The sequence below is a fragment of the Cladophialophora bantiana genome (assembly GCF_000835475.1).
Source record: "Cladophialophora bantiana CBS 173.52 unplaced genomic scaffold supercont1.3, whole genome shotgun sequence".
In the NCBI taxonomy this organism is placed as follows: Eukaryota; Fungi; Ascomycota; class Eurotiomycetes; order Chaetothyriales; family Herpotrichiellaceae; genus Cladophialophora; species Cladophialophora bantiana.
Genome location: NW_015971577.1, coordinates 1,014,090 through 1,041,137, shown reverse-complemented (window position 1 = coordinate 1,041,137; position 27,048 = coordinate 1,014,090). Strand labels below are relative to the sequence as shown.

Genomic DNA, 27,048 nt, shown 5'->3' with positions numbered 1-27,048 from the left:
CCAGATTCAGGTTTGTACATGAGCGATCTTTCCAGATGACCGACAACGGCTGAGTGGTGCTTATCTTCAAAGGAGTCCACCAAGGACATGTCCGCGGCGAAGTTCATGTCCATCGTAGCTAGTGCCCATTGGAAAGAGTCCTCCTCGAGGGAATGGGAATGTTTTGGTGGCAAAAGGCTCCACTAACTGACTCCATCTTCTTGCTGGGTCCGAATGCAAAGCCCAAGTTGACAAATGCAGTAAAGGTAAGGTTGACCAGACCAAGATGTCCCCAAGGAGTCGCCAAAAATCAGAAGAGAAGAGATGGTAGAAATGTAACGTGTTAGGTTCGTAGGATTGGTTAGGTGGAACCGTTGTCGAGTGCGCGCTCACGCATGGGCGAGAGGAGCTGTCAGTGAACTCATTCATGACGTTCCTGAAGAGACCGAAACCGTTAAGCCATTGGAACAGGTGGAGACTGTACCGAGGGCGCGATATGAGGCTTTCGAATTCAAAACAAAACGAGGGTGGGGATCAAACAAGAGGGGAGTTGACGGTACAGTGAACAGGTGGGTTCACGGCTGGACCAAAGCTGGCGATAAAGCGTGTTTGACCGCCCAAGACTCGATGATGGGTTCGAGGCGCGAGAATAGCGTAGCCCACAGGGACGACAACAGAGGTAAACAAAGGGTTGTTGGTTGAAGACGACGAGTTGGAGGAGTTCAGCCATGTTGAGGCCAGAAAAGGCTGAGCTTCCGCACCACATCACGTGCTGTAACGCTGCGGTGCTGTTCCTCCACTCGGTAGCCTTCTATTAAACAGTTTCCTGCCAGATCTGATATTGTAACATTTGCCAAGGATACAAGGCCTTCTTTCACCCGCGATTCCTGACGTTGGCAGCTTCTCAGGCTCGATTCAATACTGTATCCTATCATGCTGGGATCGCTGAAGAATGGGCTGACCCAAAACGCTCCTGGCAGACTCTAAACAATGCTGGTCTGTCTGGAGCCAACTACTACTCCATGTGCATGGTCTAGATGAATGCTGGGCTTCCCTCGACCAAACTATGTTCACCTGCACTTGTACTTCTTTCTCCTCTTCGGCTTCTCAGAAAGCTGCTGACCATTCTCTTGCTGCCTAGGAGACCCAACACTTTAGCCGCACTTTTCCCCACCGAGTATGATCGGGACGGTAACGCCGTCTCCCCTTCGGCGACCTCGTCTAGATCAGTCGGCATATCCAGGCCGCCCCCGTCTAACATCGTTCGAGGTGCCACGCTCAACCTGCTGCTCCCAAACGTGTCTGGGTGACCAGGTGTTCTCTTGCCCAAATACATACTGTCAAATGGACGGTTGTGGGGGGGAACATCCATATTAAACGGCCGGCTTAGTCGCGCCTTTAAGAGGTCCTTGGCATTCTCGCTGGGACTTTCATGTGAACGGCTGGGCGTGGTTGAGATAGAACCGCGGGGGGTTGAATACAGATTTCGAGATTGAAATCCGCCATCACTACCCTTCTTGCGTAACCGGCCGTTTGTGGTCCCATTCCGGAACTGGAGATGCAGTCTACCCGGTGTGCTGACCGGCGGCGAGTCTGCTTGAATCGTCGGACTGTTTTCTTTGCCAGCGCTTTGAGGTCCAACTGGTCTCTGGCTCCTCTTCTCTTTGAAGAGCTTGGTGAGGTTTCCGGGACTCAGTTTTCGTAGACTTCCACTTCCCTTGCTGCCATCCTCGGCTTGGTTGGAAATGCTACTTAAGGCGTCGGCGCTGACCCTTTTGAGCAGATCGGTATGAGGCCTACCGGAAGCAGTGCCGCTTCGCGCTTTCGGGGTGCTGGCTCCTGGGACATCGCTGAAAGTGCCTAGATATCGACGCACCGGGATGTGGCGATCTGCTGACCTCGCCAATGGCCCGGAGGCCACTTCTTCGTCATCTTTGTCCTCCTCTTCCGAGTTGATCTGAGCTCTTTCTCGCGTGTGCGAACTTGAATTGCTATCTGGTGCTTGCTCGCGGCGGTTCAGAGTCTCCGACCAAGGATTCCATCGGCCGTTCATTGAAGAAGTAAACGCTGTTGCCAAAATGGTTGCCGTGCCTGTCTGTTCGGACTCTGTGGGTCCAGCTATACGCAGTTCTTCCGAGCTGTCGTATGGCCGGTGGTATTGTTCGTTAGATCCGCCGTTTGTTGTCCGTGAATAGATGCTGGCACTGCTCAGACCGAATTGAGGGCGGTTCATCACAGAACTGCTCGATCGACGATTGACGATAACGCTGTTGCTGTCCAGACCTGCCTGACCGCCACGACTGCTGCCGCTCCGGCTCCGACGACGCCTCTCGTTCAGGAACCTCTTGAAAGGACTTGGAGTGTTCGGATTCTTTTCACTCGAAAAGGGGAAGAAGGTCGACTGTGACTCTTGTTCCACCAGCCGCTCCCGTCTCTTACCAGCATTCTCCCTAGACTGCTCATCCGTCCTCCCCCTACCCATCGAGTGGTGCCATGAGCCAGAATGGCTGCTGGTTCGCCGGTTCGGATTGTTCAGGGTCATTGCGGACAGCGAAGAATCACTCTGAACAGCTCTGATGGTGGCTTTCGAGTCCGAGACTTTATTGTTCATCTCCTCGCGCCCTTGGTTGATGACTTCCAGAGCAATTCTCGTTCTTTCGACCTCGGCTTCTTCCTGGTTGATTCGTTTGATCAATGCTGAATAGATTCGCCGACTATCCACAGCCGGTAAAGTCCGGCCGTCGTTCGTGACTGACTGCAATGGCTCATGAAAAACCTCCACCCCTCCAATATGTTTTCCGGCAGATGACGAAGGTTGGTGCGGACCGCCATCTTCTTTGATGATTGATAGCCGATTGCGCTCTATAGGACCAGACCGGAGACCAATGGAGCCTGTTATGCTAGAGTTGGTCCAGCTAGTGACTCGAGATCGTGCATTGGAATGAAGGCTTTCACGACTTGCAGCTGAATGTACAGTGTACGGCACTTTGTCGAGGTCTTCGAGCGGATCATGTTCGCGGATAGGCTGAGAACATCCGCTCAGACGCGGCGTGAGCCCATCGTCGGTGATTTGGTATGCGTCGAACCCGCTGACAAGTGTAGACTCCTTGTCAAACTCAGAGAAGTGGTTCCGCTGAGCCTCCAGTTGCTGTGGAGGCAGGCTGTCCTTTTTGCTTAGTGACTTCCCAAGGACTTTGCGAACTCGATCGCGCAAACCCAGCGAGAAGGATCTTGGGACTGCGGTTTCTGCGGGCTGACCAGTCTCGAGGAACCCGCTGGCCCGAACAGTCTTTCTGAACTTGTGCTGCGCCTTCCTCTCCACCTTCCGAGGCGTTTGCTGTTCTGTCTCTTGCCGGGTTTGACAACCAGAGCCATCCAAGAACTGCGCTCGAGCCATCTGTACTGCTTCTTCGTGTCTCCCCCAGGCCCCGTCTGCGCCATTGTAGAACGCGGTCGTGCTCTGGCGTCGCAGGAAAGGGAGGGACCGTTGAAGTCGCAGTCGAAGGTTACCGCTGGGTAACGCCACGAGAGATTTCGACTTCCGGACTCGGCGGTACGAGGATGGTAGAGCTCCGTAGTTCTCAGATCCAACTTCAGAAGAGGTCATGGCATGCCTCGCAGCGACCATAGCAAATCCATCCGCCCCGTTTCTATTGTGATAGAGGCAGTCGGTCATACTGGATATATCCAAAATTGCAGGCTGGGAGATATGGTACGAGGATGACAAGGCGATGAAGACGACAGGAGAAGTAGTCGCCGGCCATCTTCAGGAAGGGGCGGCTGCTTGGTGCAGTCGGGGGGACGTTCTCAGTCGCGAGGAAAGTGCAGCCATTACGTGCAAGATGGTCTATAGCATCAATACAACCTCATTCCAGTCACCGCAGCCGCTCAAGCTGATCATGGTCTGGACGTCGAGGCAGGAGCAGTCCTGCTCGGAGTGGCAGCGCTCCTAGTGTCCGAGACATCAGGACATGGCCTCGAAGAGCGACACGATCCAGACCCTCCTCCAGAAGCTTGGATTGAACCACAACAGCTCAGAATTAGGGCCGTGACGATAACAACCGCGTTCAAGTCTGGAGCTGTAGAATCTGAATTGCACTGCATATTGGACATGGCGAAATCAGATTTCTCTAACGGCGGCGACGACGAGACCGACATCGGCAGAAGCAAGCGCACCCACGGCGAAGGTTGAAATTTCAGCAGAGGATGCGACGGATCATTTTCCGGACAGCTCGCCGACGTTGCAAGGCTGTTTGTCTCGTAATAGTGCACGAGAGGTGAGGCGAGTCTGACCGATATGAATCAGACGCGGTCGTCAACGCTGGATTGAGCGCTGGAGGAGAGCTACAAAACGGGCTTCCAAGGCTGGAGAGACGCGGAGCTTGAGGCAGGCCACCAATCATGCCACAAGCTTGAACAGTTAGTTGATGTTGTGTTACTGTAGGGGAAAGTAGAGGGAGAAGGGAGAATGGATGAATGCCAGCGAGTCGGTCATGCGGAAAGGGCGGACAGAGTCGGCAACTTGGGGAGCGTCAAGCGATTGATTGATTGATTGATTGCTGCAGGTCAGGGAGCAGAAAGCACTGCCTACTTTTGTCTCACCAGCGCCTGGCATTAGGGGCATCGGGGCGTTAGGAGCCCAAAATTAGAGACGAGCTATTCCGTACTCCCTATTTATCAAGTACTCCTCAAACTCCTGTGAGGCGGCCGAAAAAGCAAGGTCAACCTATGTACCTCGTACCCAGTAGCGACTACCGCTCGGCCCAGATTGCCACGTTAGCCATCATTCCGGCAGTAGCACCATCTTCAACACGCGAGAGACAAAGATGACCCCGAGGCGTTCCTTCTCCATGCGAGGTGGTATGAAGACAGCTGAAGAAATCTCCCTCGGAACGGAATGGAAAGTCTTTCTGTACCTGGTAGGGCCGACTGGCCTTGTGGGGAAAAGAAAGGTGAGGCATTTTCCACGAGGATGAGGCGCGCAGGTTGCCCGATGTCCTCCTCGGTAGAAGGAGAAAGTGATGCGAAATCTCTGTGTGAGTGTCCTCGAGCGCCATCAACTCATCTCAGCGCCAAGTTTGCGACAAGTAGCACCGAGTTTCTCTGCACTAAGTTAAGAGGGTCACTACTGCCAAGTGCGTGGAATGTATTTGCATCTGCATTGTGCTAGGGGCGAAAGCTGATCAGCGGTTCTGTGGTCATGGATGCAATTGGTACAGGACGGAAAACGAAGCGAAGCTAGACGTGAATTGTTCAACTTTTTTTTTTTTAGGATTGTTTGGTTCATTTGCCTAGGTCACTCTCCGTAGGGATGAGTTGGACCTGGAATATAGGCTCATGCATCCATGTCTTGTAACGTACAAGCAGCTTGCGAGTGAGACATTGCAGACGCAAACCAATGTTGGTACATGAGCAGGAAAACCAGTTGCTGGCTCACTACCGATCAACGCGAACGACGCCCGGTCTCCCGTTTGCTTTTGTGCTATTCCAACCACGACTCCAAGCCCATTTCGTTGATGTGCTTTTTGGTGCAGAAAAGGATCGACAAACCCCGCCCCCAGCTTGTCACAAGGACCCTTCTGGCCTGCAGCTAGATGCAAGCATGCAGCATGCTGCACAGCCTCTCGTCACTCGTGGCCCAATCCGGCGTCACTGTTAATCGCGTTGATACACAGGGCCGAAAGACCGACAACAACAACAACGCGGTCTGGCTCCCAAATCAAAAGAGTTGATAAAAACGTAGATAGCATGGCATGGTCTTGTTGCTGCCTCGAGATGCAAGGATATCGCTAAAATTATGCTGATGTCAAGGTGTTTCCCCGTAAACGCCGACGCTGAAACCCAACTAGTCAAGAAATGCAGAGTGAATTGGTTGAAAAAGCGGTGGTGGCCGGATAAAAGAAGCCAAACACCAATCGGAGGCGGCGGTCGTAATGGTCGTAGCTCATGGGGTATCAAGGTTTCATGAGCACCCAATCCTGGCAGCAGGTTTCGCAGTGGCCTGGAGTGTTGCCAATGGCCAAGCTTGGGCAATGGCCAGGAATGAGGTGCCGAAGGAGGAATGCGTTGTGAGATTGGTGAGAGGGTGGTGATTGGGTTGACAGGTGCCTAAAGTTGCCCACTATCTGGCCTCATCTGCAGGGCACGGCGGCATGGTGACATCAGCCTCAAATGACGTAGTCAGCAGACCCGACCGAATGTTGATCGGCTGTGTGAGGACCGAGCGAAAGGGGCGGCTAGGTCGACTGCGGAAGTTGTACATCTGCACCAAGACACGAGTTAGACATGTCCTCTGTATAGACGAGAAGAGAAGAACGTACTCTGCACTCTGCGCACTTGCCGCCAGCGGTGTCACATCGCCCGCGGCATCCCCGAGGCTGGTTTGAGCACGAGAACATGATGTATTTGCTTGTGGCTTGTGGCTTGTGGCTGGTTTTGTTTTGTGTGTTTCGAGTGCGGTGCCTCGATGAAAGCGTAGAGAGAGATGAGAAGAGGATCTCGAGCTTGACGGCGGGTGATAGTCAAAACGGGGAGGGTTGGACTGTTGCGCTGCCAATAGAAGTGATGACGTTGTGTTCGTTTCAGATCGGTGATCGCTTTGGGCAGTTGGTCGGGCGGACTTGCTGGAGTTGTTGAGGGTTGTTGTACAGGACAACTGGTCGTTGCGTATACACAGGAGTCGTCGTGAGGGAGAGGAGGGGCTTGGTTCGGTCAATGGGTGATTGTTGTTCAGAGGAGAAAGAAAATCGAAGGGTTGAAGAAGGCGGGATGGAACGAGAGTGATATAGCCTTGGCCCTGACGCACACCATGGCAGGCAGCCCAGCTGGTTACAGTGGATGCTGAGAAGATTTAGCGGATCGGTGATCAGCAAATACCTGCATTGCTGAGGATGCAAAAAGATGTCACGCCCTCCCGAGCTCCGAAACCGTCGGGCAAAAGTCTAACTAGGGGGAGGGTGCCTGGGTGCTGCGGGTGGTGCTGGCCTGACATTAAGGGCGACCATCACGCCGCCTGACTGTTCTTCCGCTCCATTGCGGTCTCATCACGTTATGGCCTTAATCCCCACCGGCAAGGTGCCTGCGCAGTGCACACCCACCCGCCATACCCTGCACCTTACGGGAGCACAACGGAAGAGTACGACTTCCTTACCTGGTCTGGTAGGCCGTCTCCCATTGTTTTGGCCAGCTGTCCGTGTGCCTGCGCCCACCAGCCTGCGCTACAGGCACCGAACTCTCTTGGGCCTCCTTTTCTTAGCACTTCACGCACTCACAGACAATACGCAAGCACGCCCCGCTGCCCACGTACACTGTCCAAGCCCTCGAGCCTTCGAGTCCTCGAGTCCTCCGTCCTTCGTACTTCCTCTGGTCGGTCGCACCACGCTCCATTGCTCATTGCACCACTTAGCCCCCAATCTGCTCAGCAAGCTCAGCACATTGCATGCAAAAAATTAGCCAGAGTCCCGGCAAATATTCTACCAGCCGTGGCCCATGGGTCCCTTCGTTGCCCAAGTCAAATCCATTCGCAGACACGAGGTTTCGTCAACTGGTTACCTTGCATTATGTCCTCGTTACATTGCGTCCTGCCCAGTGTTCTCGTGTTCCAGGAATCAGCTCTCTGGCATGCGCTTACTGCATACCTCATCTAACAACCCTATGCAAGGTGCACTTTCCTTAGTAGGTATCCGATTCTCTTCTTAGTCAGGCAGGCATAAGGCTCCTCTTATTACATTCGTAGGCGCCTGGCAGCCTCTCCCACCGCCTATCACCGCCTACAATTCTCTGCCTAAGAAAAACTCCTCTCCCTTACAACGGATCCCTGCAGGCTTATCCCGCATATGCTATTATGTCCTCCCAGTCTTCAACATCACTACTAATCATCAAGAAGTCCGCAACACGCTCAATATGCTTTCCACCTGTGGGCTAAGGTGACCAGAACACACCCCCCCTCGCTTCATACGAAGTCGGTGGGACGAGGTGCCAGATACTGAGGCACTCACACCACGAAAAGTTTTACCCTTGCGCGAAGATAACTCTTTTTTCTCTCTCGGAGCACAAAGAGAATTCTCGGGCTTTGGAAATCATAACATGGCTCCGCAGTTCATTGAGTGTTCCCCTGTACTTCAACCGTCGGCAGACAAGCAATTCCGTACCGAGTACGGTGCCATCTGAAAGAGGGTAGCCTGGGGTGGTGAATCAGCTGATGGCTTGGAGTCCAGACCGCAAACGCGTCCATGTGGCCTACATAGACTGATCCCTCGGTTTGATAGACGCCTGGCAGATGGCATGATTGGAACTGGCACAGTCGCACAAAGTTCTTCCGTTTGCTCTCGCTCTGGTTCCCATGGAAATGGATGCGCCAACAAGTCCTCGTTACTATCATTCGGACCGGACCACGGTGACCACAGTAATCACACCACTTCCACCTCCCAACCCACTCCAGGACTTCGCGCCTCGGTCCGTCGCCCAATTAAGGGCCTTACGGTTTGGACCCAATGCTTACAAGAGCCCATTGGGAACCTGCCCCTCCACCATCGTATCACGTCTGGTTATGTCAGCTGTACTGTCAGACTGTCCAGATGCTCGGGTCTGCTGCTGCTGCCAAGGAAAGAATAATGCAAAGAACCTGAAGAAAATACCTAGAACCCCAAATGATAGGATGCATGTCGTTGGAATCGTCATTGATCAGCCTTGATCAGCTTTACCGACACGTTCATGGCTCATGCGGGCTCTATTTTCCACAAATCCGACTCCTTCGGGGTCATGTAGCGACGGTGCCTCCATGCTGGAGATGGGGTGTTGAGCGATTCCGGAAGGCGCCCAGTTTGGTAAAGTCCAACTTGGGCCAGATTACTGTACAAGTACGGTCGTCAACGTGATGCAGCGACTAGAACATGTCGGTTCACGGTCGTCAACGGATTCCCCACGCCCTCCTCCGGCGTTGACTGGCCCAGAGCCCAGGTGACAGATCAGCAGGGGAAATGTCCCGACTGAGAATGCTTCAATGAGGGCGCTAGAATGCTGATCGAAGCCTCTCAATCTTCGAGAAGCACTCGCTTAATCCTTGCTCCTTCTGGTGGTACTTTATCCTAACCACCGAGTCACACCAATTCCCCACACGCTCGATGAATCAGCTGGACAACACCCACCCTCGCTGCCGCCATGAGTCCATACCCTTCTTAGTCATTCTGAATTCCCTCCTTGGGACAAGTCCAGCCATCCTGAATCGTCGGCACCGCGAAACCCTGTCCTTCACTGCCGATCATCCGGCTTTCCTGTTCCTCTTCATTCACCTCTTCACACCATGAGGAGAGATCTGATAATCCACCATCCACCCACCACTCCAATCGTCGTTGCAAGCAACAACCCGTTCCCTTCCCAGGTCAGTGCCAGATAAGCCATGATCCCGACAGCCAGCTCCTTCCTGCGTGCCTGCACCCTCTTGCTCCTCCACTCCGGGTCGATGCCGAATGGTGCAGTCGTCGGGCCCCTCTCGCCCTGTGCCTGCCCTGCATTCGATCCAGGACCCTTCAGAGGCACCGAGGCTGCCAGTGCTACGGGGCGGTGATCTGAGGTTGCAAAGAGCGGCAGACACGTGTACCGCAGCGGAGTCACCTTGACGTCACCTCTCTGAGAGGTGTTCGAGAAGAAGATGCGGTCGCACCAGCTCGGCCAGCGATGACGTGCCCAGCTCCAGTGCTGTCGGTCTTCTTCATTGACCAGGAGGACAGCCTTGCTTCCGTCGGTGTCGTACTTGTACGTGGGTGGGAAGGTGATGGGTGCCTCTGTCAGCCCGTGTAGAGTCCTCCCAGCCTTGACCTGCTGAGTAAGCTGGTCTTCGGCCAGCAGGTCTTGAAAATATATAGGTTCGTCTCTGTTTGGGGTGGCCTGAGGGAATTTGTCCTCGACATCCTGTGGAGACGGTCGGAGCAGTGATGTGCGATAGTTGAGATCACCTGCGAAGAAAAAATATGACGATGATGACGACGATGATGAAGTCGAGTACATCCCGCTTTCTCCCGCAACAGTCTCATTCTCATGCCCCTGTGAGTAAACTTCTCCTTGTAGCAGGGGCGCATCTTCCCCTTCTTCGCCCCGAGACAGAGGAGCCTTGACCTTCTGATCCGGAAGGAACACCAGTCTCTGCATAATGTTCTTGTAATCCTCATTCCGCCTCTCGACGCCGTCCTCCATCGGAGCCAAATGGGCCGACACGATGGTGAATTCGACCTCCTCGCTCTCGCCATTTGCCTCGCCATCATCTCCGACTTGGTCATCTCGGCGTACTCTGTATCCCAGACGGACACCTACGGCGCCTTTGTTGCCTATTTCGCCAACCCCGACACCCACTCCGGCCGTGCTCACCCACTTGAGGTTATCAACGACGTCGTCCCTCAGAAAGACCATGATGGCAGTCATGCCCAGGTTTCTGCTCACCACATTCACGTAACTGTGGCGGTCGTCTTTGGAAGCGAGCCTGACGACTTCGCGGAACGCCTTGAAGAAGGGTGTCAGAAACGAGCCGCCCAGAAAGGCATAGCTGATTGGCGCGAGCTCCTGCAGGCAGAGGACGAGAAGTTCTGGAGAGTCGCTGCTTGGCGGCAGAGCGTGGAAGAGATACGGAGCAAATGTCGCGGGATCGACGAGGGTCCGCGCGCAGTTGTACGTTAGGATGTAGATGCTGAGGGAATCGCTAGTAGTGCTGGACGGAGTTTGATGGGCCATGTTTCAGAACAATCCAGGTGTTGATCGATCTGTTTTTGATCACGAACGAATTCCTTTGCTCTCGACCGCGATTGTGGGCAAAGTGAGAATGGAAGCCTATGAACAACCTGGAACTATCATCGAGCTAAACTTCATTGGGAGGATTGATGCATGAGAAAAGGGCCTTGGGAACAGGCGCAGATCTCTCATGGAAGAGCGGAATAGTTGAAGTTGCGTTGGACTGTGCAGCTGGTGTTGCGGATGATGTCGTCAGTCGCGCCAACTGTGATCCAGATGTGGCTTAGCTCGAAATCATCTGGTTCTGTGAAAGCTTCATTCAGCCTCGCATTGCCAACTTGAAATGACTGTGTGAAGAGCTGTAGTCCAAGGTCGGAAAGGAAAGGCTTGAGCCCTAGTTTCGAAAATGAAGCTCCCGGCAAAAAAAAAAGGGAGCAGTGGTCAAAACACAATCCCTTGAACGGCGGCAAACGACCAATCGTGGAAGAATCTTCCCAATGAGAAAGGTACGTGGTTTATATCTTTGGCCCAATACAGACACCGGAGGGATTTTTGTGTAGAATTATTCGGGGAATTTCGGCATCTATCAAGCTCCACCCTCATCAAAAAAACATATATCTTGATACACGGTGAAAACTTTGATTAAAACTACATAGGAACATCTTTGGCAGAGCCGTGACATGGCAACAAAAACGGCCGCTGAACATGAATCTAGTAACTGTTAATACGTACAATTGAAACAAAGGAAAAATAGCCTCCGAATTCGAAAATGCCGGGCCTCCTCCCGTCGCGAGTGCCTGCTCTACGGGCCACTAGGGCTAGGTGGTCCGTTCAGCTTGAAATATCCCGGCTGCAGCGTTTGGAACACTCCAGTAGGATCGTACTTAGCGGCAGTGCTCTTCAGCATGGCTTTGTTGGTCGATCCGTAGCTGGCAATGACGTCCTGGAACTGACTGGCATAGTTCATGTAGATGTAGTCCTCATACAGCCCCATCGACTGAGCCAATGCCACGGTCCGGTCAATGATTCGCTTGTTGGCCTGGAGAATTCTGGTGTCGTCGGCCGCATTGGTCCACATCATGTTCATGTTGAGCAGCAAGAACGGGCCTGCGGAAGCCGAAAGACCGAGCGGGTTTCCGCCATTTTGGGTCATGGCAGCGAGTTGCCCTTCGGTGATGACTTGCAAAGTCGCGGCCGGCACCAGACCGGCAGCATCCTTGATCGAGTCAAGTTCCTCAAAGAAGATGTCTCTGACCGAGGCTGTGTGGTTCTTGTTGAGCTTGTATGTAGCCGCCCAGTACGTCTCGCGCAGTCCGTCGGGGTTGCTGGCGTTGAATTCCTGGGTTAGATCTGCCAGTGTGCGGACCTTGGTGGTATCTGAAATGGCTGGGATAGATAAGTATTCGCTGAAAATGGGTGCGTTGGCCACGGGCTGCGCATATTGGAGGTCGGCGGCGGCGACGTTGAGATCGGCAGATTGCGCATAGGCGAACGAAAGGATTTGGGCAGCGTTGGGGTCCTGAGGCGAGTTGACACCGACATTGTAGAACGCGTCGACGACAGCGTCGAATTGGTCTTCAAGTATCACACGGCCGCCGCCCCACATCAAGCCGCCAGGAAGAGGGATGGCCTTCAATGTGAACTTGGTCACGATTCCGAAGTTGTTGCCGCCGCCACGCAGGGCAAAGAAGAGGTCTTTATTCTGAGTGGCGCTGGCAGTGACAATCACCCCGGACGCTGTAACAACCTCGTAACTAACGACGTTGTCGCAGGCCCAGCCGTAAATATTAGAGAAGAAAGAAATGCCGCCGCCAGTGGTGAGGCCGCCCACCCCAATGGGTGAAACACGGCCGCCGATGACGGTTACATCGGCAGGCTGAAGGGCGGTGTAGACATTGAACCATGTGTTACCAGGGCCAATGTCAGCCGTCTTCTTGTCCGACGACAGTTTGATTGTGTTGAGCTTCTCGAGGGACATGGTAATACCGCCCTGAATGTTGGAGGCGCCGGCGAAGGCTGCATGGCCACCAGACTTGGCTGCGAACGGGCATTGGGTGAGTCGTGAGAGCAAAATTGATATTGACACTTGAGTTGCACTGGTTGGCTTGAAAATACAGTAAGGGTCAACATTCTCTTGCTGGACGGACCAGTAGGCGTTGGTGAAGGCTGTGTAGCCTTGATTGCCTTGCTCGATCACGTTCGATGAACCGAACAGGATCCTGAGAGTGTCACACTGGAGGAGAGAGCCAGTCAGTGATTGAACCAGTGAGGCAGTCGGACAAGGGCGGGGACGTCGATGATGCGTTGTCCCCGGTGAAGACTCACCGCAATCGAACATGCAGAGAAGGAGGATCTCTTGGTCAGCGAGTCCAGCTCGGGCAACGCAGACACATTGACGCCCTGGTCAATGAGGGCTAGGGTGACGTTGAAATCAGGGGGCTCAAAGGTGCTGTCCTGTGCCGCAGCGGACGCGGCAAACCCCAGGCCAAGGGCGGCCACGTGGAGGGAGGAGAACCGCATGATGGGCGGAGAGGAAAGAATCAAAGGCAGGGGGAACAAAGGCTTCTAGAAGGCTTCCGCGACCTTTGGACGCAAGCAACGATTGATGCTCACTTTCCACTTGCCAAGACGCAAAAGAAGACACGGCCTGGGCCCAACCACTGCGAGCTTGACAACCCACAAAAACCTAAAGATTGAGGTGCAGAAGATGAAGCGAGAAAGCTGGGATCGAGGAGAACAGGCCGGCTACTTACGTTGGCCAGGGTCAGTCTTCTGGTCGTGCCCACCTGTCCGAAATGTCAGATCAAATTTCGTCGACCAAGCCATACTTCCTCCTCGGGTGTATCTCGTTTGCGACAGGGCCCTCCACAGAAGACGTTGTAGAAGGACTGGATCCTTACGATGTGGGCCTGTCGCGTGGCCGAAATGCGCTTTGACAGTTGCTAGACATTTTCATTTCTTTGTGTTGAAGGCAAGACAAGTGGGCTTGACAGAAACAAGTGGGTGTTGCATTTCAATGGTCCAATATATCCAAGATCCAAAACCTTCCGAGTCTGGAGTCTGGCATCTGCCACATTGGGGCCACTGGCGCTCCCTAGCATTTTGGGCGGAGAAGTCGGGAATGAGAATAATCCCTCACAACCCGCGTTGAACATGGTAGATGGTAGCTGTCCCTGGAACTAAGTTTGAAGTCGCAGCAAGGTCCTGACTCCTGGATTTCTTGGGCTCGCCGTTGTACAGCCTAATGCAGTCTAGCGAACTTGGGCCAAAACTAGCGACAGTTAGTTGCAATGGACATTTCACATGCGCTGGAGAGCTCGGAACCACCCCGACATCCTGGGCTTATCTTCCATTGCCACGTGCTGCTGGCGAGGCTGGCGGGGGCGCGAGAGACCAAGGGGGAATAGTGTAGGCAGGTAATCAAGAATCCTCGCGCCATTTAGCTGGAAATACGAAAGTGCTAGGTGCTGTGTAGTCGGGAGGAGTCAATAAGCTACACAGTACCTCGTACACTAGACATTTCGCTTATGGCTGTGTTGCACTCCTAGACCCAGATATTAGATTGTGCCTTGGGATTGCCGAGGATCAGGCTTCGATGCATATCCATCCAGTAGATACCCCTGAATCATGGCTCAGAGCGGGACGTTGAGTAAACCATAGACACGCTAGCTATATTTGTCTTAGTTGATCACATGATGTGCTTGCCACGGCCTTGGCATGAACTGTTTCCAAATTCCAACTCCTGATCCTGCAATCACTACATACCATAGTACATGATTCGACCCTCAACGCGTGATCTAAGTGCCCTTATTTTCTGGTTCGATGGCGAGCTCCCACGGAATGGGCCCTTCCACCTACCCCCCCCCCCACTTGCAGAAACGCTAAGCCAGGAGGCTCTACGAGGCTTGTAATTGTAAGTCAAGACGAAGTATTCCCCACCTGTACCATGAACACGTGGCAAGTGCAAGCCATCAAGTGTCGCTCGTCCTGCGGCTGCTCTACCTTTTTTCGAATGCTGGTACTCGTGCAAGTTGTCAATGCACTATACGGGAGTACTTGGTACAGAATACAGGGGGAGAACATACCTAAAGAGGTATCGACTCTGGGAAAAAAAAAAACCTACTCGGAACGAGGCTACCTCGTTAGCCGGGTTCCCCGGACTTCGGCTCGCCAGACTAGGCGATCCAAGCTTCACGCCGACACGTCTAACGCAACATCTGTCTTGGACTAAGTGGATTTTGTTTTCATCTTGTCTACACTCTGGTTAGCAGGTGCCAATAACGGCCATCCAGGAAGCGGGCCACTGTCGATCTTTCAAGATTAAAGGCTAGCCTGGGAGGCGGCATGAAGGGTTGGGATGTGAGAGCCCTCGATAAGCCCTCAGCAGTCTCGAGTGGCGTGCTGACCATGCATCGCGCTCCAGGAGATGCCTCCCGCTCACACAGGTGCCTTGGCGGCCCTTATTCGTTCAGCCCTCTTCAGCTTCAGATTACCCGCCTCCGGGTATATGGCGTATCCAGTGTTTTCTCTTTTGTTGCAGGTGGTCAGAAAGGCAGAGAAGCAACAAAGAAGAAAAACAGAGAGGAATCAGGAACTTCTTTTCGTTTCCGTCGACGCTGCATCCCGCAGATCAAGAGCAATGGTAACAAGCCGGAGTCGTGCGTCTTTGAGGAGGAGCTTGAGGACAGCATCTCTCGTCTTTTAGGACACCCTTAGCACCTCGCCCGCTGTCGGACCCCTGAGATTTCAACGCTGTGAAAAGCCCAAATCTGGCACTAGTGGCGTCGGCACAGTATACTCCATCCCCAAGTGCATATCTCCAAACCTTTATCGGGATTTTCGCCACACCGTGGTAGTGGGTGCCAAGTTACCAACCAGTCTCGGTCTTCGCTCGAGCTCGCTTGTTGCATCCTGCGTCGCACCAAAACCAGCTTGTGGTAAAGAGTTCTTTTTGGACCTTTGCAAAGAAGAGAAAATGTCCTCTATCTCCCCGTGCCTGAGAAGGTCGTCTTTTCTCTCAATCCTTCTTCCTGGCCCTCCACAGGCTATCGCTGTCTTCTAAGGCTTGCGGTTTGCGCAGCAAACCAACCGCTTCGCACTCCTCGAACATCACTTTGATTTCCCCATCATGTCGTCTCAAAACTATGTCTCCCAAAGGGCGCTTCTTGGGGTGGCATACTCCATGCTTGGAGTCACCAGCGTTGTCTTCGTGGCAAGGGCGCTGGTGAGATTCCATCAACCGAAAAGGTTCCAAGCAGAAGACTTCTTCCTCCTGCTTGCCTACCTCTTCTTTCTATCCCTGACCGTCATGTATATCGTCTTAACACCTACCATGTTCCGCGTCACTGACGCATCGACGGGCAAGATACCAATCTACCCCGAGATTCTGGACGACTCCCTCTTTATGATCAAGATCTTCTTCGCCAACACCATGATCTTCTGGTTTACGCTATATTCGGTCAAGTTTGCGTTTCTGTGCCTCTATCGCCGGCTGATGATGGGTATCCCGGTGTACATGAAACTGTGGTGGGCGGCTGCAGGATTCTGTATCTTGGTAAGAACCAACCCTAGAGTATTTTTGGCATTCCTGTTGCTTGAAAGAGGAGTCCGGCCAGCTTCCTCATCCACTAACTGTGTTGTCCAGACTTTGATTGGTTGTGTCGTGTCAAACTTTACCAGCTGCCACAGTATGCACGCATGGTTTACACCAGGATTATGCGCCGAGAAACGAGACGTGCGTGCTCAGATCGCCTCGTTATATTACGCCTACGCGGTAGACGTCCTGTCAGATCTCTTCAGTAAGCCCAAGTCACCTGCGCCATGCTCTAGCTTGTCCATGTTGCTGACTCTATTTTCTAAATCCTCAGTCATGTTCCTACCCCTGCGTCTGATCTGGAACCTACAACGACCCACGGCACAAAAGGTTGGCATTGGAGCTCTGTTCTGCGTCGGATTGATCTGCATCATCTTCGCCACAATCCGCGTGGTACAGATTGGGGTCAAAACACAGGGTCACTCAACTCCATCATCCTCATGGCTCGCATTGTGGGCGATCGTTGAGTCGGCCGTAACTATTATGGTCGGCTGTTGTCCCGGCCTGTATTCCAAGGCCAAAGAAGCTCACTCGACACGCAAGACGTTGTCCAAAAAGAGCGGAATGCCGCCTCCCTACCACTACGGAAGCCATGGCTACGCAAACCAGGTCACTGGCGCGGGCAACACGACTAACACGACCAACAATCGCACCAGCCGCGTGATTGACAGCGACATCGAGATGAAGCACATTCCTGTCAAGGTGACTGGCGGCAAGGAGCCCCGGCGTTGGAAGGACAAAATGAGCAGCGTCACCGACACATTCTTCGCCAACGACAGCTCCAGCCAAGAGGAACTCAACAACAATAAGCAGCAGATCTTCGTCAGCACGAGTATTGAGATCAAGGACGAGGAGGAAGGGGACCGCGCCAGCAATCGAAGAGATGCCGATTATCACTATCCGAAAAGCCCTGTTTGATCGCTCCCTAAGTCATTTACTCTGCCCAAAGGGAGATCCCCACGTTTGTATAACTAGGTCTATCCCATCCAGCACTTCGTCTGCAGCAGAGAGAGAATTGCGATAACAAGGAAAGGAGTCACGATTAGAAGAGGGCCAAGGAGACATTCTTCTACTCGTGGCAAGACCATCTCGGACGATCTACTTGAGAGATCATCTTCCCGCAACGGTTATCCCCTCCGAAGGTTCGACGTTCTGGAGTTCAAAAGAGGAGGGGCCCTGAAGAAAGAGCGACACTCGTATATATCCATCCGGTCCGCAGGACAGAACAGGATCTTCTCGAAGAGTTTCTTTCACACAGAAATTGGTTCAGAGGAAATCCGTACCTTGGGGTATCTGCATACCACCGTCTCCATGTTTTTTGTACAACATCTCTCCAGATCTCCATGTACATAGATAGATAGGCATGTATGCATATATGTGTATATACCCGATCACGGTTGGCTAAGAGGCTGATGGGTACGGAGGAGTAGGAAGTATAGGAGTGCCGAGTACTCCTAGGAACTCGCACTAAACCGCGCCGTGCCGCCCACCCCTTTTATGATCTTCGGCCCACCGTCCCCTTTTCCCGGGTATGAAAGTAATAGCACCGTAAGCCTACAAACTACCTCGCGCAGTAAGTACTCTTTATTCGAAACAAACGGCGACAGCCACGACGACGTCGACGATGATGCACAGCCCTCAACGGGCCACAGGAGTCATACATACCATAGGCGCTTCTGGAATCCAGATCCCTACGACTCCTCCGCACCGAGATACATACTTTCGGCAGACTAAAGAAAGGGCTGGAATGGGCTGGTGAGGTGTTTCAAGGTGAGGAAGAGGCCTATACCTACCCGGTACATGCATGCTGTTGTCTGGGAGTTCGGTTACCAACGATACCGTCCCCCTCCCCCCCAGGGGGGAAGAGCAAGAAGAAGAGCAATAATACATAGCGCTGAAGACGGCAAGCTCCTTGATTTTGGCGGTGCAAGCCTGGTACTTGCTCAACTCACTTCTTTTTCACGATGACGCGATCCCGTCGTCGGAGTAAAAATGCTGAAGATGGCATGCGTACTTATTTCTTGCGATCTCACGACCTGCGTTCAACTCACCTCGTTCTTCACAACCACCACGAACCTCAACCATTCTCCTTTGCAGGGCCGTCAGATTTATTGCAAGGTGCTCCGTACTCCGTACACACACACTTCGCGTCGGTTAGGTATCCTTCCAGCCCGACCTTGACCTTTTACCCAGCTGAAGCCTTTTCCTGTCCGGCCCCCTATCACGGGTGGAGAATTGGTTACCTCCCTAGTACAGAATACGGAGTACATGGCGGGAAAAACCAATTTATTGTCATCAATATCCACAGTGGTTGGTCATCTTGTTGCAGTCCCAAGGTTAGAGGATTGTCGTCAAATGGTGAAATGTGAAATGGCCCGACGCCCTCATCCCATTATCATATCATCATATATCCCATCACATAGTCCAAACAATGTACTGTCCTGAGGAGCAGACACCACGCGTGCATCAGACTATCATGAATTTCTTCGTGGCAGCATCTTGTCAATCATCGCATGTGTGAAAGTGAGGAAACCGACACCGAAAGACCACAAAAGTCCATTTTACCACAACCATGATCATCACCCTCTCACCCATCCCGAGAACACAGATTCATGAACCGCGGTATAGGGCCATTTGCGTCTTTTTTTGCTCTTTCTTTCTTTCTCTGCTGTCAAGGAAACTCTCGCTTGCTAAAATGCTATCCGCCAAAACAAAGGAAATTCGTATCAACTTGCTTTATTTCGACGCAGCTTGGACATCATTTCTCCAAAAATCCGAATCTAATTGGCTGCTCACATTCAACGTCTCCAACCGGGCGGTGGAGGTGGCCGACCCCCTCGGTAGACGACTTCCCGCTCAATAAAGCGCTCTTCTTCTCGATCCCACTCCTGGCGATGGCGCGGCGGAGGAGGCTCGATGGCGAGTGGCCGTGGCGCTGGTTCTTCAATGGCGGGAGGGAGGACTCGATTTTCCCATTCAATCTCCTTGATTCGCTTACGACGCTCTTTGCGGATGTCATCGGACAGACCCACTAGACGAGCAATATCTTCCTGGAACATCGTTAGCAATTGAGTAAGGGGCGGAGTTGCACAGACACGAAACTCACGTAGCGCAGATAGGCGATGATATAGTAAAAGTCATCAGTCTCCTCATACTCATATCCCATCTCCTGAATCGCTTCCTTCACAACGAGATCCTTTGTGACCTCGGTCCATAGGCCTTCCTTGGGATCCCGCTCCTTTCCATAACGACGGCCAATCTCCCCGTTCGATGAAGGCAGCGGAGCCGGCGGATGAACAGGGATCGGTGCCGGGAGCGGCGCAGGCAGCACAGGCGCAGGTGCTGGCGCTGGAAGGGGTCTCGTAACTGCACTGTCGTAACGCTCATCAACTCCATCTGGCATGAACTTGCTCCTTCGCACACCATTGTATCGCTGCCAGGTGATCTCCTGACTTGCCCCTCCAAGCCCATCCATTCGAACACGACGAGTACCCGGAGGAACATCCACAATTTCCCAGTCGCGAGTAGCTCCATGGTAGGCTTCGCCAACGTAAGCTCGATCCATGGCACGAGCATTATAGTACTCTGCTTCTTCTTGCACGTCCCGTTCATAGCCACGATAAACCTCACGACGAGGGGGGGGAGGCTCGTAATAAGGTTCACGTGCCGGTGGGGGAGTATACGGTGCGGCAACACTTTTCGGGCTGGCTGGACCGTCCCTGCGATCTATCACAATATCCTCATTCTCCGTACGACCATTCCTAGTTTGGGTTCTGCTGATCTCAATACGCTCTTCTGATCGAGCTCGTACTGGTGGAGGGGGGGCCAGGGGCGGGCTTGGCGGCGATGGTGGTCGTGAAATCACTCGTGGCCGAGTTGGGATGGCGACTTCGAAGCCATGATCGATATGTCGATGATGCGTTATGACCTCTTGGTGAATGGTAGGGGCATTGATGATCGGAGGCTCAGGAGGAGGAAGAGGTGCAGGGGGGGCCATGGGCGCAGTGCGAGCCGAAGTCACCGAGGTGGCAGGAGACCTAGAGCGAGAGCTCTTGCGAATGATGATTTCCTGTTGGTTGCGAGTGCCGCTGCGTCCCTCTCGCTCCTGTTGCCTGATGATGATTTCATCATTTGAAGCACTACTCGAGCGTCGAGCTCTGGACCTTGCTCGTTCATGAGATTTGGGGCGAGCCAACGCATAGTCCTCGTATCGGCGGGCGTCGAGATTCTGTTCATCGCGTCGGATGATGATTTCTTGCCTGTCGACGTCGCCTCGGACGGATCTCCGATCGTAATCACCTCCTCGCCTGGAGACCACATCGTCATAGTCGTCATAGCGAGACCGTCGGTCACTCTCATCGCGACGAATGACAATTTCCTCCCTAGAAGAGTTGACCTCTCTAGGCGGCGGTGGGCGCACCACCTCGCGCTCTCGTTCGTCGCGGCGAATAACAATTTCCTCTCGGGAAGAGTTCACTTCTCTGGGCGGTGGCGGCCGCACCTCTCTTTCTCGTTCGTCCCGTCGGATGATGATTTCCTCCCGATCCCGGTCACGTTGGGGAGGTGGAAGTCTGCGCTCAGGCTCTCGCTCGTCTCGGCGGATGATGATCTCGTCACGCTCAACTTCCCGTTCCCGCTCCCTTATCCGAGGTGGCCTTGATTCTGACTCGTCTTTCCTGATGATGATCTCCTCCTTTTCGATCTTCCTCTCTGGCTGGGGAGAAGGGGATCGCCGACGAACCCGAGCGGCGAACTCGAAGTCTTCTTGTTCTCGCTTCCGCAGGACCACTGGCCCAGCGGAGGTTCGGCCATAACCCTCTTGTAGAAAGGCAGGTGTCGAGCCTGGTCGTTCACGGATTTCTTCTCGCACAATGGTTTCTCTTTCCCGCTCACGCACGGGCACAGGCGTGGGGCGGCGATAATCTACCTCTTCCTCGACGAAACGGTCATCGTAGTATCGTCGACCATTCCGTGAGACATAACTTTCTCGGCGGTCGTCGTAACGGTCGACAGACACATCATCGGCGTAACGGCGTCCCGCCATGGCAGGGTCTGGTTATGTTTTTTTATCTTGTGTTTTTCTCGGAACTTGACGCGAAAGGGCACTGGGCAGCTAGGGGGTGTTCGGTTCGCTGAGTTGGCAGTCTGGTCCGTGGAGGGGCTCCGGCAAACTCCTTCCAGAACGGATGACCGTTTCAAAGACGTTAGAGGTAAAGTGTATTGTTGCAGAAGAGGTTTGTTACACCAACAAGGCTAAACGAAGAACAAGAAGTGCAAATGCAAGCTGCCAACGTTGGAAGAGAAGAGTGAGTGAGAGAGGGCGATGGGGGGAAGTTGAGTTATTACGCAGTTGAGTGAGGTGAGAAGAGCCAGCAAGGCCGCTGGGGGAGTTGAGCCTAGTTTTTGGGTGGGACTTGCTGGACTGTGACTGCCAACTGGGAACATGTGCGTGTGCAGGCGCAGGCGCAGGCGCATGCCCACGCGCAGCAGGCCCTTTCTGGCAGCAAAAAGTCCACCATCACCATGTCCATCGACATCGATATCGACCCAACCTGTCCAATTGTCCCGTTGTCCCACTGGCGACCCGCCGCCAGCTACAGTCTTGCCGACAGCCAGTAGCAAAACACCAACGTGAAGAAGAAGCGCACCGAAAGGTGTCGCGACGTGATGGACAGAAAGTAGTACCCGCAGCTCGAAACAGGTGACGTAGTTCCATGCACGCGAGCCCAATAACTCGCCTGGCTTTGGTGGATGAAAAGCTGAAAAACCAGAACAGCACACCTGACAGACTGGAGGGGCTGGGGGGCGGCAGCGCGGGGGCATCGACCGGTGGCTACTAGCAATGGGCTCGAATGAGTTACGCCTAGGTACGCGCCGAGCGGTCTGCCTAAGACGAGGTACACGGATCAAACAGATGTACCGTGGCATTGCATTCCGGTCAGTTAGCTGCCACCAAGTGAACTCATCTCAAGTAGCCTTAGGCAGTTATGCAAACCCATCTCGCCGTTTCTCTATCAACCCACAATGGTTACCGTTAGGCTTTATTCTCGAATTTTTGGTACCAGAGGGCGCTGATCCCCTCAACAATCGCAGTTGGGCATTCACATTCGCCTTCACAGTCCCGGCACCGCAAGCATTACCAGGTACCGAGCCAACCTTCAAACACCAGGTTGCGGGCTGGGCCGAAGCCCGACGAGCCAAAACTTCAGCCTGAAAAATGCTCGTGTCCATAGTCGGGACACAGCACAGCCTTGTCGATTTTTTCTCATGTGGGCTTTGGGCATCAAACACCAACATTCCGTCAGCCTAGTTACTACCCGGCCGGGTGTTTCAGAATGCCACCTACTTGTCCACACCGCTTCATGGTGGAGAGGAAAAATAAAAAAGGGTGCCAACTTTTGTCTTCATCTATATAGACCCATATGCCTTCCTCGGCCCAAACCTACAAGTAGACCTGCCGAAAAAGAACTCAGACCAGGTCCTGTACAGATCGACGTGGTCGCCCAATGTATCCACGCTTGGACAAGATGCAAAATGCTTCGACACTCAGATGGGCGCCCACGAGCGAAAACCTAGGTCCTGCTCAATGTGCCCTTTCCCGTACATCGAACGCCCAATTTCAATGCGTACATGTCCTCACTGCGTATTCCATGGCTATGCGCCATCTTATGATATGTTAAAATGTACAATGCGCCCACAGAACGCCTCCAATTTCGAATCAAGAATGCGTGTACCAACTGTTGTAAGTCGCGGAAAGGCGACATCTCGTCTCATCGTAGAAATCGTTTCCTCAAGGCGCAAATCCTCTCCATTCTTTTTTTTTTTCCCTGTGCGGATTCTCATTAAAGATTAGTACTAGCTAATCAAATGTCGACCAAGATGTTGGGCATTCAGGGGTCTGGGTTTGCCACCTATGTCAAAGTCAGCAGTGGGAACACGGCAACCCAAAGACAGAGACACTCACCCGTAGCTGCCTGGAATAATCCTGGTTATCTTGAAGAGACACATTGCTAAGGCGACTCTCGTCATGGATGTACAATGCATACGGGTTCAGTCGCTGGTCTGTACCTAGGCTCCGGCGATCGAAGGTCGTTGAGCCGGTGTCGACGCCTCGCAGGTCGTTGCCCAGACTGACTCCAGACGTGTTGATGCGGGGAGTCTTAGTCCCGAGCAAGCCTGACGACGACAACTGACTAACTTGCCGTGACGGGACATTATTGGAAGGCGAACTGTCGCCCGTTCGAGGAAGGTAAGCCGTCTCCGGGCCGCCTTCTGTCCCTACATTCTTGTGGCGTCTGCGGAACCAGAGATAGACCCCGGTTCCAATCACGACGCCAATGCCCAAGGCAACACCAAGAACGATGCCAACAACTTTGCCCGTACTGACGCCACCGCCCCCAGTGGCGCTCTGGCCGAGCGTGGCATCCGAGGTGGCAGCTGCAGACGGTGTCACAACCACAGTTCGAACTTCTCCCGTGACGGTTGTGACGCTCGTGTATATTTCAGATGGGCTTGGAGTTGGGCTTGGGCTTGGTGGAGGTGTCGTCGAGGGCTGAGAGGTCTAGGACGATCGTCAGCAACGCACTATAGCACGCAGGACACGAGTTCAAGAATAGGACACGTAATCTTTCATCAGGGGAATTGAGACAGGTCAGCCACAAATGGACGGGTTGTCATACAGTGGAGCTCATCCAGCTCATCGAGGTGTCGCTGGACCAAGTCACAACGGCAGTCTCGTCAGAACTCTGAGACGATCCAAATGTTACCACAGAAGATGAACGGTGAATGGTCCAAGTATCAGGAGTAGGGGAAGATGTGGGGGATCCAGTATCCGCAGAGGACATGGATGCGGACGCGGAACTGGAAGGGATGGAAGTGGAGGTATCAATACTAACCGACGATGGAGTTGAAGAAGGGGAAGATGTTGAGGATGGCGGGATGGACGTCGAACCCGAGGTTCCTAAAGGGACTCCTGCACTCAAGAGGTAATATCCATAGAGGCCGTCATCGGTGTTGCCACACCACTCCGAGGTAAAGCCCGGACATTGCTGATTGCAATTATAGGTGCTTTCCTGCGGAGAAGGAATGTAGTTGGAGCACCAGCAGTAGTAGCCTTGGAGGACGGCGAATGCAAAAGAACCTTGACATTGCTGCTGGCAGGCTCCATTCGACTGGAACTCGTTGTAGTCTGGAAGTGGACATCAGTGATTGGTGAACCTTCGCACGGACACTGGAGATGAACTACTCACGGCCTTGGTAGCTGCCAGCGTTGTTATCCGGAGAGCAATAGGAAATGTCGAGGCCTTGGGATGGTGTAACCCATAGCGAGAGAAAGGCCGTGCAAAGGAACAGGACGATCCAGAATGAGCTCAATGGTATTGAAACGGCCATTTTGAGAGATTGGCTTCAGCCTGTGGCGACGGGAGGAGGATTCCACCTATTACTGCATCGCAATGCTTGTCTTCAGCCCACGCGCAAGGGGTTCGCACACGATATCGTACAGTCGGTCGTCAATACGCTTCGATCGGAGGACTTATTGCATTGGGGGTATGTTGGTAGAGCTGCTTTTCGCGTGTCAAGTATCACGCGAGACACCGACACCACTCAACTCGATGGGAGGCTGACAGGATGACCAGTCGAAGTCGGACGTCGTCTCTTTTAACTTAGGATCGACTGTCGTGCCTAAGGGCAGGGTTCGAGGCGAAAGACAGACAGCTAGTATGTGTTGGAACAGATGGACAAGATGACGGGCGCCGGTGCGCGTATGGACATGGGCGTGGATCGTGGATCGAGGAGGACAGGTTCCGGTTCTCTGGAGCAGGAAGATGCGACGAGGGAGCTCTAGGGATCTCGAGTATCTATTCGTGCATATGAGAACTATGCGTACAGGCTGCGGATGGCGAGGATGGGACAACTGTTGCAATGGTTGACTGAGAGGTAGAGGCGAAATCTTGAAAGGAACGGAGGTGCCGTGCAGATGTTGGCAGTAGTTTGACAAGCGAGGGTGAGGGAAGAGGAGGAGCAGGTGCAGATAGGTAGCTAGCGAGTGAATTCCACCATTAAGACCAGATGGGAAAGTGGCCAAAGGCAGGGCAAGGCAAACCCAAGGGTACTGCACAGACTCGCAGCGCGTGCGGGTTGCGGGTGGCAGGTTGCGGGAAGGAGACTGAGGCGGACTGACCAAGAAGTTAGAACGAGTGATAGACGAACGTCTTATTTCCGGGGTGGATCCTCAGCTTGCTCAGGTCGACGTACTGTATCTGGCGATGGTCTGGCGTGGTGGAGGTGCGATCCCGTCAACCAACAATGCGTCAGTGGGATTGCAGCTAAGGCGTGAAGTGAGGCCGATCAAAGATCAACATGACCAGCAGGGCAGCAACAGTGATGAGAGACGAGGCGAAGAGGAGCTGGGAGGGAGTCTTTGTGTCTTTAATTTCACAGCGGAGCCCACTGTCAATACCTCGTATCTCATATATTACTCCGTACACGAAGACGACGACCAAGACGACTAGACCGGATGACGCTCACACGCTGATTGATCCGGAGCCAGCAACAGAAGGAAAAAGGTCCAAGAAAGTCAGTGACGGCCACAACTTTTGCTTGGCCTGGTCGAACCCACCGCCACCACCATCCACCATCCATCATGCACCCTCTACTTAAAATGTCACTCTTTTGGGTATTTATTGACAGGGACCATTTTCCGTACAGACTCCGTACAAGGGTCGTCGCTATTCCCTAGTAATCTTTCCGAAGCAAGACGCCCTTTCCCACCCATTGAATCCTTGACCACTATGATCCTCCTGGCGCCTGCACCTCTTGCTGTGTCCCTGGGTACGGAATATTGGTATGTCACCATACCTACTCGTGTCTAGGCGTCCGTAGTCAGCGGTTTCGATACAACTACTCTCCGTACGCTGTACCAGTCCTCGGTACTTCTGGTATGGTTTTGGGGTATACGACCAAATTCTTGCCAAGTTCTCTGAGCATATTTCCGTTCCCGCGTAAAAGGGATTTAGTCATATATATACCAAATTGCCTCTACTTGTCATGTGAAGCCAAAACTCACTCTTTCATTCGCATTGGACAAGCACCTGTCAAGCTCATGCCTTGGTTGACTCATTGCCCAGGAGCACTTGCCATCTCCAGAGGTCCAAGGTCAGCCCGAGCATCGCCTCGAATATTGAATGATGGTCGAGCACAGTCCCTTCCTGCTCTCCTAACTACTGCGCTGCAAGGCTTGTCGATCTTCCCTCAGATCTTGCGACCCCGTAGACCTCACCCATACTCCGTATACTTCGATTCGCTGCTGCTATCTCAATGTGACTGCAAGTCAAGCTTGATGATTGCCACTCTGCGGGCGGTACGCGGTACAACACTGAGGTCCACATGGGCACAGCTTCGGCCTAAAGGTTGTCTCTGACAGGTCGTGCCGACATTTCCGGGCTCTTGGGAAGCTGCTACACACAGTACAACGCCGGCGAAACACAAAGAGAGGATCCTTAGACTGTCAAAAAATCTTAGAAACGATATGCTCCATGTGCAGCCCAGCATCAGAACCCGATGGTCGGCCACTGCTCGTCCATTGATTGGCCTGACTTTGCCTTTGGTTGCCGCTGCTGCATGATGCAGTTGTTCCTATGCGATGTGGCGCCCGCAGTGTTAGGGCCCGGGCTCGAAATCACCTGAAGAAACACAGCATGCCGAGCTCACGTTTTACCAGATGCCTACCTGTCACGATGTGCGGAATGTGGGCAGAG

General features: G+C 53.3%; 6 protein-coding genes across 6 annotated transcripts; 1 reads left to right on the top strand and 5 right to left on the bottom strand.

Moving 5' to 3' along the window:
• Positions 1 to 1,012: 1,012 nt before the first annotated feature.
• On the bottom strand, positions 1,013 to 3,655 carry Z519_02288 (uncharacterized protein; the record flags this gene model as incomplete). Its single annotated transcript, XM_016760045.1, has 1 exon — positions 1,013 to 3,655. One exon carries the CDS (start codon positions 3,653 to 3,655, stop codon positions 1,013 to 1,015), a length of 2,643 nt encoding a protein of 880 aa, XP_016623566.1.
• A 5,618-nt stretch (positions 3,656 to 9,273) lies between these two features.
• Z519_02287 (uncharacterized protein) lies at positions 9,274 to 10,701 on the bottom strand (the record flags this gene model as incomplete). The annotated part of the gene is made up of 1 exon (XM_016760044.1): positions 9,274 to 10,701. The coding sequence occupies one exon, from the start codon at positions 10,699 to 10,701 to the stop codon at positions 9,274 to 9,276; it is 1,428 nt and encodes a 475-aa protein (XP_016623565.1).
• Positions 10,702 to 11,500: 799 nt separating this feature from the next.
• Z519_02286 (uncharacterized protein) lies at positions 11,501 to 13,218 on the bottom strand (the record flags this gene model as incomplete). The annotated part of the gene is made up of 2 exons (XM_016760043.1): positions 11,501 to 12,931; positions 13,024 to 13,218. 2 exons carry the CDS (start codon positions 13,216 to 13,218, stop codon positions 11,501 to 11,503), a joined length of 1,626 nt encoding a protein of 541 aa, XP_016623564.1.
• A 2,608-nt stretch (positions 13,219 to 15,826) lies between these two features.
• On the top strand, positions 15,827 to 17,209 carry Z519_02285 (uncharacterized protein; the record flags this gene model as incomplete). The annotated part of the gene is made up of 3 exons (XM_016760042.1): positions 15,827 to 16,252; positions 16,343 to 16,496; positions 16,566 to 17,209. The coding sequence occupies 3 exons, from the start codon at positions 15,827 to 15,829 to the stop codon at positions 17,207 to 17,209; spliced, it is 1,224 nt and encodes a 407-aa protein (XP_016623563.1).
• Positions 17,210 to 19,089: 1,880 nt separating this feature from the next.
• Z519_02284 (uncharacterized protein) lies at positions 19,090 to 21,335 on the bottom strand (the record flags this gene model as incomplete). The annotated part of the gene is made up of 2 exons (XM_016760041.1): positions 19,090 to 19,341; positions 19,398 to 21,335. 2 exons carry the CDS (start codon positions 21,333 to 21,335, stop codon positions 19,090 to 19,092), a joined length of 2,190 nt encoding a protein of 729 aa, XP_016623562.1.
• Positions 21,336 to 23,181: 1,846 nt separating this feature from the next.
• On the bottom strand, positions 23,182 to 24,682 carry Z519_02283 (uncharacterized protein; the record flags this gene model as incomplete). The annotated part of the gene is made up of 4 exons (XM_016760040.1): positions 23,182 to 23,202; positions 23,256 to 23,852; positions 23,971 to 24,479; positions 24,541 to 24,682. 4 exons carry the CDS (start codon positions 24,680 to 24,682, stop codon positions 23,182 to 23,184), a joined length of 1,269 nt encoding a protein of 422 aa, XP_016623561.1.
• Positions 24,683 to 27,048: the final 2,366 nt, after the last annotated feature.